Source organism: Arctopsyche grandis, chromosome 5 (genome assembly GCF_051622035.1).
Source record: "Arctopsyche grandis isolate Sample6627 chromosome 5, ASM5162203v2, whole genome shotgun sequence".
Classification (NCBI taxonomy): Eukaryota; Metazoa; Arthropoda; class Insecta; order Trichoptera; family Hydropsychidae; genus Arctopsyche; species Arctopsyche grandis.
The window spans coordinates 7,616,174-7,634,791 of NC_135359.1; the positions used below are offsets into that span (position 1 = coordinate 7,616,174).

Consider the following 18,618-nt stretch of genomic DNA (forward strand, 5'->3'; position numbering starts at 1 on the left):
CAATTCGGATCAAAGGAAGCCGCCATTTCATCGGCCGACATAAACAAAGTAAATTAAGTTTGAAATATTATAAACGTGAACGAAGTGACGTACGCAAAGCTCACACTATGCCGCGTCTCTTTCCAATATATATGATTCTAAGATGGAGCATGTTAACGGACATTCACGCGCACGCATTAGACAATTATTGTATACGATATTATTTATTATATGCGATGGGTGAAAATAATTTCAAAATAAAGCAAATAAAAAAAAATATATAGAAAACAACGTATGAAAAGAGTAAAATTTGAAGCATTCTTCGTCTGTTGATATATTAACCTTTGTGTTAAATTTTACCGAATCAATGTTAAACGAACTCATAAGGCAATAAATAGATGATGAAGTAGAAGATAATCATCAACTGTGTGCACACTAGGGTTTCAGATTTCCCGGACTTATTCGATTCATTTAATTTTTTTTAATGCAACATTTATATTAACTGAAAATAAGTATTTTTATTTGAAATAGCTTCTTAAGAATACTAAAATATTTAAATTAGAATCCAATAGCCTGTTTCTCGTTTTGGAACTAATATTTCCAGTAATGGAATAAAAGCTTTCAGTTTTGGTCGAAGTTAGTTTTAAAGATAAAAATAACGAAAAATATTTTTTTGAAATTATCTGTTTTTTTCTCCTGTCAGTATGTTTATTTAATTTACTTTTTAAAGTTGGGGCTATTTTTTTAAAGATATTTTTTAAATTAATCTTTGATGACTCGATAATCGTCAAACACAATTATCTTCGGAATCTAAAGTAGTTTCTTAAACCGTGGAAACGTCATTTCAAATAAAAAACATTTGTTTTGTAATAGTTTCAATATATCATTTAAAGAACGTTTTGATTGAAATATTTTTCCGGGATTCGAGATAAGATTCCGAGAATTTCGGAAATTTCTGTCTCAGGTCGACCCAGTGCTGGTTGTAGGAGGGGGGGGGGGGGGGGGCAAATAAGTTGGGGCGCCGCTCGATGCACCAAAAGCGGTTTAAAAATAAAATTAGAGCGCCAAAGGCCCTACAAAATTTTAGATCAAAGCACCAAAGGCGCCTTTTTTATTTAGTACTACACCACTGGGGACGGGTGACCGTGAAAAAGTCGAAAATATTCATTTATCATGCATACATATGAAAAACGGTTAGTATATACATATATCAGTGGCGTGCGGTCTCTCCCCCCGTCGTACATCCTCACTTAATTTACGCGAGCAGGATACAACAGGAACAAGAGGAACAGGCTTTTCCTCCCGTATCCTGCGCGCGCACATTAAACAAGGCTGTATGACAAAAGAGAGATAATTTCACCGCACGCCACTGATATATATTATATATACATAGTACCATTTACCCTTTTTTTTTGATCTTTCGACTTAAGATCTTTCGATTTTCGATCTTTGCCTTCCGATATTTGCTTTTTTGACCATTTCACTTTCGGTCCCGTGAGGTAGACCCCACTGGGTACATATATATATCCTTTGGGATTGAAATTATGAGCCAGCGAGGATCTTCTCTTATCTATTTTTCGGATGCGGTGCATCCGCTCTAAAATCGTCAGACGAATTGAACGACAGATTGACGGACGGCTGCTTTAAATGCAATTCTCATCTTCTCGAATGATAGATTGCACATCAGATGACGGGTAACCTTTCGATGTGCACAGATGCAATTATTAAAATGGTTATTATTAAAATTGAGTTGGATCTTTCAGGCGAGTTTAATAAGGCAAGATTCGATAAGTTCCGAATCTAGCCTTATTAAACTCGCCAGAAAGATCCAACTCAATTTTAATAATTGCATCTGTGCACATCGAAAGGTTACTCGTCATGTGATGTGCAATCTATCATTCGAGAAAACGAGAATTACGTTTAAAGCTGCCGTTCTGTTAATCTGGCGATTTTAGAGCGGATGCACCAAACCCCTATTTTTCTTTGTATCTGCCTATCGTATAATTTTGGGGAAGATTTTATTTTTATTCTAAAAGCTGATTGACGTAACAGCTATTTTCAACGGGAAAAACCTATATGTATTTTTACTCTTACTTTTACTTTTAACAATTGGTAAAATAAACACATTTTATACGAATCAATCAAATGCATATATACTCAAAGTATTTGAAGAAAAGCTTCGGTTTACTAATTCAATTTTCCACACAGTTTGAGAGGAGGTGGTACGTTTGCAGGTCCAATGCTCGCCTACACCTGGCCAGTCTTTGAAAACAGTTTACCTCGTTTGCACGCGTCGCAACACCAAAATTGGCGAACTCTCTGTAAGTACGAGGTCACATATGAAGAATTTTGGTGTCCGAATTCGAATGACTGTTTATTCGACTTGGAGACGACTATTTCCTCATATTTATTTAAAACAAAGTTCAGTTTGCTTCACCTGTGCAAGAATATTACTAAATTTTTATTAAATATCAGTTGAGTCACTTTGAAGTGTTGACATTATCTTAATGGATGCACTTAAAATGCCGTTATTTGTACATTAAATTATACTTTTATTTATTCTAATAATATACATTGTGACCGAAATAAGTAAATTAACATCTACAGTGAAAATTTGTGAACGGAAATCGTAAGTGTCGGAACTTTGCGTTTAGATTCAGTTGTTTCCTAATCTCGTACGCAATTATTGTGCCGTTTAACATAAATATGATATAAGCTAATTGCGAAATACAAAATAATGAAACAAATTACGGATACATACATTTACATCTGTGTGTGTTTAATTCTGTATATTTATTATTAAGGTATGTACACTTTTCGTAATAAATTTGATCGCAATCTACATCTAATCCGAATAAATTTTATTCCGTTTACTTTTGAACGCCTATTATTATAAAATATTACACATAGTTGTAAAAAAAAGAGAACGGATTCAGTAATACTCGGTACATGAGTAATTAATTCTATCTAAGTAATTGTTAACAGTCAATTAGTGATGCTTTCATAAACTAGGTTATATCATCTTGTATGAAATACTACGTGTGTAGGTATTTATGATTAATATTAGATAATAGTAGTGAATTTCGAGTTGAATTTGTAGTTTTCAGTTTTCAAGAGTATATTGATAGTACATTTTGATTGAATTCTGATTCTGAAAAAAGTTAATCAAATCCAAGTTTAATAAATGGGGTATAAATTCCAAAAATCGATGACTGCACTTTGTGTATTTGTTAGAAAACACGTTTTTGTGGCACACGTTTTTTTTTTATTTGAATTCGTTTTTTATTTGAAGTGTTATTTTGATGGATAATTTCAAGCATTATTGGTCGGGACAAAACTACCACTTACGGTTAACATAAATTCGATGATGCATGACGAATACAAATATGTATTTTAAGCTCAATATGTCAAGTTGTTTCATAGAATTCGTATGGTAACAACATTTGTTTATTTTTCCAATTTTTTTAATGATGATATAAGGAAAATAGTTAAATTTTATCGTGAAGATCGTAGAAAATCTGAAGGAAATGTGATTAAAATAATCCTCCACATTCAGTTGGTGAATCTTTATCAAATTTATTCTACTACTTATCTTAAATATCATAGATATGAATTTTTAATTCAACCAATACACTAAATGATTTTGGTGAAAAACTTTGAAACGCAAGATTAAAAATACTTCCTCGATTAGGAAACATTATTTAAAATATGTGAATTTCATTGTATGTATCTACTGTATGTACAGCATGTATAGTATAATATAAATAAAGTTTCATTTCGATCCTATCAGTAGTCTAAAAGTTTGAGTTAAATTTAGTTTGAGTGATTAGGAGAGAAAAATCTAAAGAAAACTTGAAAAGTAGAGACCTAAATATATATGTATAATGTGAGGTAGAAAAAATATACAACTTAACAATACACTTACTAGTACGCAATTTCAATATTGTTGGATTAACGGTTTATTAATTATTTTTTAAAAATACACATAAACAAACACACGTTTTCGAAAATGCGCAAAAACGTGACCAGAGATAGAAACGAGACATACATACATGCAATATATCAGTCAATATGTTTAGATCGAAATTTCTCATGTAAACAATACTTTGAATATATGTAGAGAAGTATATGTATATAAAATCAGTGCTTTCATCGAATAGTAAATAAAAGTTTGTTTTTAATTAGTTTCATGAGATCTGACCTTTGTATATGACAATTTTCTATCAAACTTAATATTTCATTTGATACCACGTTTCTATTAACGACTTGGGCATTGGGTTTTCCGGTATAAAATGCACATACATACATATGTACTGTATATCTGTTGATAATATGCATTTGAATGCTTCAACCGAACCCTTGAATATTGCAAATTAAGGCTGTTGACCCTCTCGCGACTTTTAAGCCAGTCATTTGTATGAGCCGACCTTTGTATGAGAATTCCAACACTTCGACGATTACACCTGAATTAATTCGATATATTTTTTGTAGTATTAAAGTTAAAATGACTTTAAAAAAACAGATAGATTTAGAAAAAAGTAAAAATGAACCGTTGACTGTTCAAGAACTCGTTTTATCGTCGATGATCCAACGTCAGGTTGTTTCAACAATGTGGTCGTTCCATATAATCATCCGCTGTGAAGTTGATTCCAACACGAATTCGGATGCAATGTTCAACCGCTTCTCATAGTTGTATTCTAAACTTCGATCAATGATACACAGGTGGGCACTGGTTTTGTGGAATTTAATATGTCAAGGAAACGACGTATTTGCCGATCCTTGTGTGTATTTACGTGACTCAATTTGTCCCTCATCGTTTTTGTTATATAATTAAATATGCTAATATTGGTCGGGAAATTCAGAAGTATAGTATACTTTGTCCTCTCTTTCGCGGAATCGTTTGCATTCAAAATATTACCAGGCAAAGCTCAAGTACGTTCGAGCAATTGACGTATGTATGTATGTACATATGTATTCATAAAAGACTAACAAAACGATATGGAAAACTTTTCCTCGTTTATTTCTATCAAATACAGTTTGTGACTTTGAACCTGTCTAGTGTGTTACTAGCATAGAAGTGTTAAACTTTTTTGCTGAAGTTTATTCCCACTTATGTCTGTATATAGCCAGGGTTCATCAAAGCAAAGACAACCAAGTCCATTTATTATAGTAATTAAATAGTGACTTTGAGGTTGTGCATTCATTGTTGAGTCGTACTTCATTACCAACCGTGCTCAGTCATTAAAAATACCGGTGGATGTGAATAATACTCAGAAGGATGAGATTGTAGCATCCGCAACCATGATCCGTATTGGAAACTTGAATAATGAGGTAGATAAGCATCTTTTGATAATAAAGAAACGGTGTTTCTATTATAGGATAATTTCATATGAAGGTTCGAATCTTATGTGAAATATGCCTGAAATTTTATTTTATTTTTAATTTACACCAGGAAGGCCTTACAGGTAAACCCAATGCGCCTTCCTAGCCAGAAACATTGTACTTTTGATACAAATATTATTAGTATTAAACAATGTACATAAATACATACAGTTTTAACACTTCAAATTCGTCATTTTACAAATCAAATTCGTCGTTTTACAAATCAGATTCGTCATTTTTAAAATCAAATTCGTCATTTTACAAATCAAATTCGCCATTTTACACTTCAAATTCATCATTTTACAAATCAAATTCGTCGTTTTACAAATCAAATTCGTCATGTTGCAAATCAAATTAAACAATTGGCTGTATTTTTTTAATATTCATTTTATTATACATAGGAAACTTCATAGAGAATATTATAGAGAAAAAGAGAATATTTAATACAATATGTGTGTATAGAGAATATATTATACATACAGAATGTATTATTTATAATTTATAAAGGTTCATTTTCTGCAGCTGCAGTCAATTTCAGACTTTTCATTTATTAAATAATTAATTATTAATTTCATACTTTTATTAAATATGAAATAATATAATTAAGTATTAAATAATAAATAATATAATTTCATAATTAAGTATGAAATTAATAATGGTATTAATTAAAGTATAAAGGTCTGATTAAAAACGAATTCTCATTTTTTTTAATATAAAATACATTCAATTGTTTAATTTGATTTGCAACATGACGAATTTCATTTGTAAAACGGCGAATTTGATTTGTAAAATGACGAATTTGATTTTTAAAATGACGAATTTGATTTGTAAAACGTCGAATTTGGTCTCTAAAACGACGAATTTGATTTGTAAAATGATGAATTTGAAGTGTAAAAACTGTATCAATTAATATCCACAGAGGCATTTATGGTCAAATTTGTAAATTTGCAAAATTTTACACAATTCAGCGAAATTCGAGATTGCTGAAAACTCGAGATTTTGCGAGAAAATGGGTAAGGTTGCCAATTTGTTGGAAGTTTTTCAATGAAAATCAGATAAATTGGCAAACTCTGATAGCAGATGATCGACCTAGAGTCACAAATCCAAGGTCTGGCCAGTAGAAACCAGTGGGATTTGAACTCTATTATATGCTAACCACTAGTCTATTCTGATGGTGAATGAATTTTATGAGTTGCCATTATATTATGAAATAAGGGGAAAACAGTCTCGAGCAACTCCTTCTGATTTTTGGCATGTAGGAAAAGGTTAGAAAGAGAATGGCTGTGTCTTTGTGTCCACGATTCTCTTTCGTGACTCTCAAAGGAATGCTTATATTGAACATAATGAAAATTTGAACACTGCATATCATTATATTAGAGGGGTTGTTGAAATAAATGAGCGAAATAGTTTTACGTTATTGTCCGTGTGGAAAACGGAATATTCTGAAGGTCATATTAGTCATTTAATTTTCCCGTAATTTACATACATATAGCACATTTTCTTTGACTTTATTATCTTTGGATTTATTGAATGATTTAATATGCAACAGTAGTAATTTTATGACCTCATAGCAAAGTCATAATTAATTACATTAATAGCTTATGTATGTAATATATTGCCTTAGACTTAAAGGACACTTCTATTTCAATGTGAAATTTCTGTAAAGTATAATAATATGAAATAAAACTTTGATAAAGATTTCTGTCCACAATTTATTCGAAACTTTTTTGTTTGAAAATTTGCATGATGATATGTAATTTTAAATAAGATTCGCATTTGAAGAAGTATAAAGTTCAATAATTCTAAAAAAAAGTTGCTTCATCGCTTCAAAATGAATATGAATATGAAAAATGAAGACTTTAAATGTAATTAAAAATTAATAGTATTTAATTTACCAATTAGTTGTCAAAAAGTTGCAAAAACATTCTGAAAATTCACTCTACTTGGATCTTCTTAAAATGCAATATTATTTATATATATATGTAAGATTAAGCAGAAATGTATAGATCTGATGTTTCAGTTCGATATACTGAACGATTAAAAAACAAAAAACTTTGAAACTAAATACTAAAAGTATTATTGTCGGTTGAAATTTATAAATATTTATTTTTTTATGAAACTCGCCTTGTTTCAGCTTAATTATTTGTCGATTTTGGAAATAAAAAAAATGTTAAGACTAAAAAGTGAAGACGATTAAGAAGACGTACCACTAAAGCATTTTTTATTACAAAAGTCGTTAAATTACACTGAAACACGAAAACTCGAAATTAACGAGACATTTATAAATTCTAACTTGTACATAAATTTTATTGTACATTAATCACACTCAAATAGTGATGACATATTAGGTAGAATGGATTTTCGCCAATGAAATCAGAAAAAATGGCAAACTCTGATAGGAAACGATCGACCTGGAGTCACAAATATCCAAGTCTGACCAGCAGCATTACAGATATACTCAAAATAAATTCTTTTCAATCGAGGTGAACTCACGGGATTGAACCCGGCGCCTCTCCGTGCTATGCAAAAGCCCAACCACCGAGCCATGCTGCTAGCTATGAAATGATTTTGAAGTTGTGAAATAAGTGAAAACTTTTAATGAATTCAACATTTTTAATTAAAGAATTTGGTGGAAAATTCTTTTTGGAAAAATACATTCGCTTTAAAATATGTATAATATGTAGGTGGGTAGCATATTTATAATAATCAATAAATCTGAGATGCTAGAAAATCATTTATTTACCGTTTCAACAATGAAATAATATAAATTGGCAAACTCTGATATGAAGCGATCGATTTGAAGTCGCATATATCCAAGGTCTGGCCAGTAGCACCGGGTCAGGAATTGAACCCATGGCTCCTCAGTTGAAATTATTATGCGCTAACCACTAAGCTATTATATGCAGCTCACCTCGTTGAAATATATGTACATATGTATCACCAATAGAGCTCATTTACATCAATATGAAATAACAAATAACGGTGTGAATGGGACACTTATTTTCTATAAATCAGATCAGTGATTGATACTGAGTAAAAATCAGTCAAAATCTCAAGGTCGAATTTTCCCACGATCACAAAACTTCATCTATTGATACTTTATATAATGAAAAGATTACATATATTTAATATTTCAATAAGTGACATGTAATATATTAATATCTTTTATTTAACTAGTGACCTATGTGCACATACTTGTAAATTCACTTATTTTCAATTTGTTCACACTATGCCGCGTCTTTTTCCACGATATACGATTCCAAGGGGAGAAAGAGAGACGAAGCATGATGAGTGAGTACTTTTTACACACTCAGGATGCTCCGTATCTTTCCACGATATGTGATTCCAAGGGGAGAAAGAGAGATGGAGCATGTTAACGACATTCACACACACTTTAGGGTGGAAGCACATAGCAAGGAACGTGGCACATGGTTTATTTTAGATACTTTTAAACATGCGAAAAATGTGGCATGCCCAGCACCGGTCTCCGTGAAGAGCCATAATGTTAAATTACAGAAAACACAAATATCGGAAGGCAAAGATCGAAAGTCGAAAGATAAAAAAAAAGGATGCATAGTAAACGGTACATACTCACTTAATTTGCGCGAGCAGGATACAACAGGATCAAGAGGAACAGGTTTTTCCTCCCGTATTAATGTGCGCGCGCAGAATAAGGGAGGAAAAGCCTGTTCCTCTTGTTCCTGTTGTACCCTGCTCGCGCAAATTAAGTGAGTATGTACCGTTTACCATGCACCCTTTTTTTGATCTTTCGACTTAAGATCTTTCGATTTTCGATCTTTGCCTTCCGATATTTGTGTTTTATGTAATTTAACATTCTGGCTCGTTACGTAGACCCACCCAGCACATATCCATGGCACGCCCAGCACACACGCCCTGGAGTGTTTTCGGCAAAATTGTATCCTTGTATTTATTCTTGCTTGACATTGATTGATAACGGTGTATCCCATATTTGAAAAAATTTAGGAGAACCCCCACAGCGGGGAGCCAAGTACACGACGTGCCGTTCTTCCCTGTGTGATTTCGCCCTTACACGCATTAGACAATTATTATATACGATAAGCATTATCTGTATAACCTTTTGAATTGTTATATTTTATTAATTCCTTTGTTTTGCATAACATATGTACAATGTATGACAAACTTTTTCCGATCGCAGCTGATATTGACATTAAAGTCCACCAATCAAACATAACAAAGCAGCGCAAATCTTTTAATTTCACATTAAACCATACAGGCCATTGTTGAATGGCGTGCTGTAAATTTACCACCGAGTAAATACGCAGTCATGTTAATCTGCAGTCTAATTGCTAATTCGCTATATCGACAGCTGGCAAGCTAGAAGCTCGTCTTATGGAACAAAATGTTACGGAAACGATTGGTATAGACTTTCACTGCGATTTTTCACTTGTATCATCGAGTTTAACGCTTCTTGATTTTGATAATGATACACTTTCAATGACGTATCACGATGATGTCTCAATATAATGGAACATCGCGAAGTTTGATTGGATATATGTATAAGCAAAATGGCCGCCTTCTCTTTTGCGATACAATTCGCAAGGTCAAGGTGATTACCAGCAAATGCGAATAATATTTAAATATATAAACCTATAATATAATATAATGCATTCCCATGACGTAGTGACTTAGTAAGCTTATTGTGCGCGGCCAAGTATTACACTGTAGGTACCCAAAGAAACGAGTTTTATTAAAGAAGCAAAAACTGGAAACTTTGTTTTTGTGATATAATACAAAAACAAAGTACACGGAAATTAGTTTTTTTTTGCTGGTTTTAACATGTACGAAAAAATATCATATCATGCGGAACTGTATCAGAAAAATTGTGATGATCTGTGCGGTTTCGATGTGTTTATGCACATTTGACCATGTTTATTTTGAACGTATGGTTTTTCTTGGGAATCTACGGTGCTGTTTTAACATCTTTCTGAGTTTTGTGTCGAAATTTTTCCATGAATCACTTTTTGCGTAAGAAATAATTGTGAAGGAAAATGTGTTGGCCTCGAAGAGAGAGAACGCGTTCATTAAATATATAATATATATCTATCTTTTTTTTTGTTTTTCATGGAAAACAAGGCCGTGTTTATGGCAATCAAATGTCTATGGGTTCATAATCGCGTGTCTTTTTCTCGTGTCGCGATTCAATGATTCAACAACACCAGTTATTATGAAAAGTACAATGGAAACTTATTGCTATACCCTCGTGGTGTTTCTAAACTGTTTTACATTTGTGCATTTCAATGAGTGATTCATACGCCGTGATGTTATGATATTTAAAGTAAAATATAACAGACGGTTACATAGTTCAGGGAGTTTTAACTTATGGTTCGTGGATTCTTCATAAGTATCATAAGTATTTTTACTATGTATGATAGGGCAAAAATCGTTTTCACTCAAATTTGTTTTTAATATAGAATATTCCGATGCGGTGCAAACGATCGACAAGCGCCAGACAGACTGAACCACCGATTAACGACACGCATACCTTATGCGTGCGCACTGCTCGCACTTACACTAAGCGAAATCTACTCGAAGTCCCGACATACCTACCCTGTATACGTTTTGTGCTTCTGATACTTTAGTTCCGAATTTTGCCTTATTAAACTCACCAGAAAGATCCAACTCAATTTTAATAATTACCATTGTAATAATTGCATCTGTGCACATCGAAAGGTTACTCGTCATCTGATGTGCAATCTATCATTCGTGAAGTCGAGAATTGCGTTTAGGCAGCCATCCAGTTAATCTGTTGTTCAGTCTGTCCGGCGCCTGTCGATCGTTTGCACCAAACCCATTCAATTGAGAACCATGACATATGATGTTCTTTAAGGGCGAAAACATACAGCAAGAAACGCGGCATATGGGTTTTTTTAGATACTTTTAAACATGCGAAAAAAATGTGGCATGTTACAGCTAGCACACACCGTCCCAAAATCACCCCCTGGAGTGTTTTCGGTAAAATTGTATCCTTGTATTTATCCTTGCTTGACAGTGATCGATAACGGTGTATCCTATATTTGAAGAAATGTAGAAGAACCCCCACAGCGGGGAGTCAAGCACATGACGTGCCGTTCTTTCCTGTGTGATTTCGCCCTAACTGATTGTAGACTAGAAAAGTTCCATTTTATTTATTAATTTTCACCCATCCTAACAATACTTGGCATTTCGGGAGACATTGCACAATGTAAAACCGCAGTTTTATTTTATTTTGGGACTGCAAGTCATAATTTTCTGTTATTTTATCCAAAAATGATCATCATATGAATGAATTTAAAATAATTTTTCGTTGAAAAGTCTGCGAAAATCGAAGGATAGATGTATGTATGTATGTCTATTACTTTAAAGTCAAGTTGTCAACTATTATATGTTAGACTGGCCAATCGTTGTACTGTCATACATTTTTTGTACCTACACAGTGCAAAAAGTGATCTGTTATATAAAAGAAAAAAGTTTTAGACCAACTTCAAACATACCAATTGAATTTTTTTCGCATTTGAATAATGATTATTGAAATTCATTCGAGGTCACCTCATTCACTAATCTCATTATTCACAGCGATATCCTTCAAAATGAGATTTGACATTTACTCAGATCAAATATTAAATTTTTGGTTGCCAATAAAAAGAGCGACTTATTAATTTATGGTTTATATGAAAGTCATTCTTTTACGTCGGGTTTTAGAAAATAATTTTCTGTGTCAAGTTTACTATATCTTAAACTAGTTATTGCGGGACAGACGACGCTGTTATGCAAGTCGTTTGCAACAAGGCGTTCACCTTGTTGCGTGGACGAGGCCCTTAGGCTGGGTCTTTGAGGCCGTTAGATATTTCATCTTGAGAGATGGAAGCAGCCAGAATGACCACTGTGTCATTGCCACAACTGACTACGTGGGTTCAAGAACTTCAAAACACTACGCAGGAGTATAAAACGCTAAAAATTTTGCACGACACTGACCAATTTTGTTCACTTGGGTCGTATACTTGGAATGAAATTGTAATCTAGCTATTATAAAATATGTGATAATTATAAAATATGTCCAAATTTTAGATATGGACCGGTTTTATGTTTCAACATATATTAATTTATCAAATTTCAGGTATATGTATGTATTTCCAAATAATTTTGCTTTGACGTCTTCTTGCTAGGGAAATAATTATGAAATTTTACTTAGAAAAAAGTAATACATATATTAAATTATATATACAAAATATTGTTATTGAGTTGCTAAATTGTGCCATTTACCATAATTATGTATATGGCGAATGTAAAAATAATCCCTTTTTTGTATAAAATGAAAAGGGGCTTAAAATATCATAAAAACATAGATAAAGTAAAAATATTTGAATATATGTATGTACATATACAGGATGTTTGGAAACTAAGTGCAAAGCCTTTAAGAATTGATATTTAGAACATTTTGAGCCACACATATCTCCGTTCGGTCAGGAAATTCTATTTATTCGATTCATTCAAAGTTTTTATATATGTATGTATATGTAGTTGCGTGTAAAAATCAAGAATCTACTATAATAATATATAAATATTTTGTAAATATATTGTAAAACACAATGGCCTTAATTATTTTCAATCACAATACCGATTCGATGTATCATTATCCATTGAAAAGCGTATTGTGATGAGATTATTTAAATGTCAAGTACGTATGTTTGTACGTGGTTTGTTGGATTCAAAATAGCAATTTATTGTTATTTCTCATGATGTTGCTTCAATAGATCAGCTTATATATGAAATTGCATGATTTAGCAATAATAAAATGATTACAGATAACAGGAAATATATGTACATATATTTTCTTTTTTCTGTTGAGTGTTCACATATACTCGAATAATTTTTATAATCAAGGTTGTTACTTTTATTTTTCACGTAATACTTGTTACAAATTTTTTTTGATTTTTAAATGCTTTTTATTGTTACTAAATTATGTTCACAATACATCTTATATCTATTTTAATAGCCACTGATATAATGATCATTTTCTATTTTACAATTTTAAATTAATTTTGTTAGTAATCATAGTATTATATTATTATAATGTTAATATGTACAGCGTAATAGGAAAAAGAGTTCAAAAACCTATTTACAATTCTTCTTGTTACAAATAAAAACATTAATATAGTATAAAACATCAAATATATACTTTAAAACGATTTTTATGTACATGAATATTACAAATAATGAATATTTAATGCGAAAAAAAAAATTGTGACGTTAAACGAATACTGTTTTTGCTATAATTATAATTCGAAGAAAAACTATTAATCTAATGTCTTATTTTTTCACCAAAGGACAAAGTTTAGCTGCATTTATGGAATAAAATAAATGGGCAGTGATTCAATACTTGCCACAAAAAGAAAATGTGTTCTTTTGACAATACATATGTAGATATGTATATTCGTTTGTACCGGTCTTAGCACATTTATTTAGATTTTTTATCAATTTCAATTTCAACGTTTAGTTTTGAAAATTTTATACATTTTTTGTTATAATTTATAAATATAGTGTTCTTTTATATGTAGATATCTCGACTAATCAAAACGCAGAAAGATGGAGCCAGAAATTTCATCTGAGGCTCCGGCAGAAGCAAGAAGGAGGATATTAATGACACAAAAATCAACAATCGCATCTAGAAAACGGCAAGCTGTATGTGTAAGAAGAGCTCATAAAAATTACGGTCCCAAAAAAAATCCAAATGTCATTTTGGATGGACTTAACATGACTGTGCCGAAAGGCAGTATGTTAGTATATAAATTACTTTTTAATCATTCGATGATTTTGAATTGAATGAAAGTTAAACATTCATAACTTTATTTCAGATATGGACTTCTTGGAGCGTCAGGATGTGGAAAAACAACATTACTGTCATGCATTGTCGGAAGAAGAAGATTAAATTCTGGTGAAATATGGGTATTAGGAGGAACACCTGGCTCAAGAGGAAGTGGAGTGCCTGGACCTAGAATAGGATACATGCCACAAGTAAATTATATTGTCTTATTTAAATCATTGGTATTAATTAATTGATAATAATAATGGTAACAGTGAAAATTTATCATAGGAAGTAGCTTTGTTCTCCGAGTTCACCATAAGAGAAACTTTGATCTATTTCGGTTGGGTATCAGGCATGACAACGGAACAGGTTAATGAAAAAATTGACTTTCTGATAAAGTTACTTCAACTTCCTTCAGCCAGCAGGTATGGAAAAGTTTTGACAAGGATTTGTGTTTAAAGACTTAAATATTAAATTATGCTTATCATTATTGTTTTTTCTATTAGAAATGTCAAGAATTTATCCGGTGGTCAAGCACGCAGAGTGTCTTTGGCAGCAGCGCTTGTTCATAGTCCAGAATTGCTCATTTTAGATGAACCTACTGTTGGTGTGGATCCAATTTTGAGGCAATGGTAAGAATTGACATAAAGTGAACTGAAAAATTATGATTTCTAAAAATAGATGTTTGGAAAATTACATTCTTGATATTTCATGACCTATTTAGTGATCAGGAACTATTATTATAGATAGAATAGAAGTATTTTAAGAGAAATGTTACGATTTAACTGATGTGTATAATAATTGTAATGTTCTAGTATTTGGGATCATTTGGTAGATATCACCAAAGAAGGCAAAACGACTGTTATAATAACAACTCACTATATTGATGAAACTAGACAAGCACACTTGGTAATTGTTATATAATATTATTATTTTATTATAAATATTCAAAATAAATGTTTTTTTTACATCTGTATCAAATGAAGCTAAGTGATATTTATTTAATTTTCCAAAATATTAGATCGGTCTTATGAGAGGAGGACGCTTCTTAGCAGAGGAATCTCCAAACAGTTTAATGGAAAGGTATGCAGCAGAGAGCTTGGAAGAAGTTTTCTTAAAACTAGCAGTGATGCAAAATAAAGGCAAAAGAAGGCGGTCAAGTATAGTGCAGGAAATAAGCGAGAGCATTCAAGTTCCAGCTATCACGGTACATAATATGGTTATAATGAAATATAATTTCGTAACTACGTGTGACAATCTAAACGATTCCAATGATAAATATACATAATACATTTGATTTTAAGGACCCAGCTGCAATTGATTTGGAAGAGGCAGAAATAGGTGAAATATCTGGAGAATTTGGCGACAATGTATCAATGAGCAGTAAAGGAAGAGTTGTAGTTACACCAGAGCTGTATGTATAAATAATTAAACAATTAATTTCAATCTGAACGTTCCTAACACTATAATTCATATACCTACTTAAGGGTTCCTCCAACTGAAGCTGTGCCACCTGAAGAGGAACCTCCTGGCGGTTGTATGGATCGTTATAAGCCCATGCAAATGAATCATATGAAGGCTCTTGTTTGGAAAAATTTGCTGGCAATCCTGCGAAATGTTGGGTAAGAAAAGTTTGATTACATTGATAAATATGAAAAAAAAATTAATTTAATTTAGTTACAAGAAATTTTTTTTTTTTTTTCAGAATAATGCTGTTTATTATTGGGCTTCCGGTCTCCCAAATTGTACTTTTTTGTGTAACGATTGGTCATGATCCCATTGGATTGAATATTGCAATAGTAAATTATGAATTACCTCCAAGCGAAATGTTAAAACCTTGTAAATTGAATATAACCGACTGCACCAGTACTTTATGGAGTTGTAAATATTTAAACTTCTTGGATGAACGGAAAGGAAATTTGGTGCGTATACTTTTTAATCAGTTTATTTATATATCAAAAATAAAATTGCTGAATAAATTCAGAAAAGTATGGTACATTGCATGTTGTGAATTGAAAATGAAATGGTACATTTGATATTGTGAATTGGGTAGATTGAAATGAGAGTATGTAGATTGAAGTTGAATATGCTGAATTGAATACATAATATGGTATATATTTTTAGGTACCATATTTATCTAGAGAGGAGGCTATGACCGCAGCGAGAAAAGGAAATACTTGGGCCGTGGTAGTTTTCCCTCACAACTTTTCACGGGCCTTAGAATCTCGTTTAGAATTACTAAGAGATGCTGAAGAAGACGTTATTGATGCTTCCATAGTAGAAGTTCACATGGATGTATCAAGTACACATTCAAATTTTATTTCACAATTACACATATTTCGTAACATATGTACATATATACATAATGAGATATTGTGGAAAGTATTTTTGATTAAAAATATTTTCAGATAAGCAAATAGAATTCCTTTTGCTGAGAGATTTCACACAATCCTTTTCCAATTTCGCCAAAGCCTTGGCAGTATCATGTGGATATTCAGAAAAGGCATATGATGTGCCCGTCAGGGTATTTTGAGGATTTATAATCTAAAAATTGCTTAAAAAACTTAATAAAAGCTTTTAAAAAGGAAAGCTCTTATTTTACTTGATAAACTTTTTTTTTAGTTCAACGACCCAATATACGGAGAAAGAGTGTCTGATTTCACTGATTTTGCTGGTCCTGGAGTAATTTTAACGTATGCGAAAATATTTGTTCTGTGGTAAATATGATTTAATAATAGCATTATTTTTAAAATGATTTTTTTCTATATTTTTAGGGTCATATTTTTCTTGGCTGTTGCGTTGACATCTGTAGCGATGTTAATCGAAAGGAATGAAGGAGTATTGGAAAGATCACTTGTATCTGGAATTACAGGTTTGAAAGTTAAATAGACTTATTTTTATAATAAACACAAACAATTAGATCAATTAGAATCAAATAAAATATTTATATCTACATGCATGTTTATATTTTCAGGAACTGAAATCTTATTTTCTCATGTCATAACACAATTCATTGTAATGTGTGTCCAAACTTTACTGGTGCTATTATTTGCTTTTGCTGTTTTTGGATTAACATGTCGCGGTGATATGTTTTGGGTAGTGGTTCTGACTCTGATTACTGGATTATGTGGAATGACTTTCGGTATATTATTCATAATGAATCTTACATATATGTAAATACTATCTTACACATGATTTTTGACTTTTTTCTTTTCTGTTTTAATTCAGGATTTGTGGTCTCGTGTATTTGTGATACGGAGAGAACGGCTACATTTCTCGCCATGGGTAGTTTTCTGCCAATGATTATGTTGTGTGGCATTATTTGGCCGATCGAAGGAATGAATCATATTCTTCAGTATATCAGTTACTTACTACCGCTGACTAAATCTACAGAAAGTCTACGTTCAATTCTTCAAAGGGGATGGGGCATGTCAGTACCTGATGTATATTTAGGTTTTGTTTCAACCTTTATATGGATCATTATTTATTTGACTACTAGTATATTATTAATTAAATTTAAGAAGGGATAAATAATTACTGTGTTTCAAATAAAAACATTAATGCTGTGATGTTTAAGTTAGATTAATAAGAATGTATATTTAGAATATGTTAATATTTTCATAAAATTGTACAAACTTTTTATGAAATAAATGTTTTTTGTACTTAATTTTCTAATGAAAAAAAATTGTTTATTTTCATCTTATACCAGTATCGTTACAGATTTTATTGTTTAGAATTATTAACCACTTGCTTTTTTGGGTTTGATTCAAACATGTGTAATAGCATGGTAGAAAAGAAAAATGTCACTCAATTTGACTCTTAGGTTTATTTAAGGCTAACTAAAACATGCACTTTTTTTGGTTTTAGCATAGGGTTACCATTTTTTCTGCGGTAAAATCCGGGATATTTTTGTAAAATAAAAAAAACGCTTAATGAAACAAATATAAATACAATAAAAATATATTTAAATTAAGAATATTTTGCAATGGTATGTACATTTTTAAGTTCATCGCAATTTCCTATTTTTTGCTTAGAGTCTTCGCAAGTACATATTATACTCTAAATTGAACTCTGTTATAACTATTGCTTTTACGGTATCAATATTCATCTGCGACTTATCTGCTGTCCACAAATTATTGATAATCGAAAACACTAGTTCGATAGTCGCATTGGTACCAGATAAACAAAATGCGAATTCAACAACTTTTGTGAGATGAACACAAGGAATATAATTTTCGTTAAAATGATTGAAAATTTGAATCCAACGCTTATCGATGGGTGATTTTTCATTACTCCATTGGTGCAGTTTTTATTATTACATACCTCCTTTACGTTTCACTTACGATTACAATTCAGGAAAAAGTTTGCCTCTTATCCGATCGTTTTCATAATTTGCCATATTGCTCATTTTGGTCATCAATATAAGTAAATGG

General features: G+C 31.6%; 1 protein-coding gene across 1 annotated transcript; it reads left to right on the plus strand.

The window, feature by feature from the left end:
- The first annotated feature begins 2,238 nt into the window (after nucleotides 1-2,238).
- On the plus strand, nucleotides 2,239-17,862 carry osy (ABC transporter oskyddad). The gene is made up of 16 exons (XM_077431460.1): nucleotides 2,239-2,300; nucleotides 13,938-14,156; nucleotides 14,235-14,394; nucleotides 14,474-14,610; nucleotides 14,692-14,817; nucleotides 15,001-15,094; nucleotides 15,207-15,392; nucleotides 15,490-15,599; nucleotides 15,673-15,807; nucleotides 15,891-16,107; nucleotides 16,310-16,487; nucleotides 16,594-16,709; nucleotides 16,808-16,878; nucleotides 16,960-17,057; nucleotides 17,160-17,327; nucleotides 17,414-17,862. Exons 2-16 carry the CDS (start codon nucleotides 13,966-13,968, stop codon nucleotides 17,713-17,715), a joined length of 2,289 nt encoding a protein of 762 aa, XP_077287586.1. The 5' UTR covers nucleotides 2,239-2,300; nucleotides 13,938-13,965; the 3' UTR covers nucleotides 17,716-17,862.
- Nucleotides 17,863-18,618: the final 756 nt, after the last annotated feature.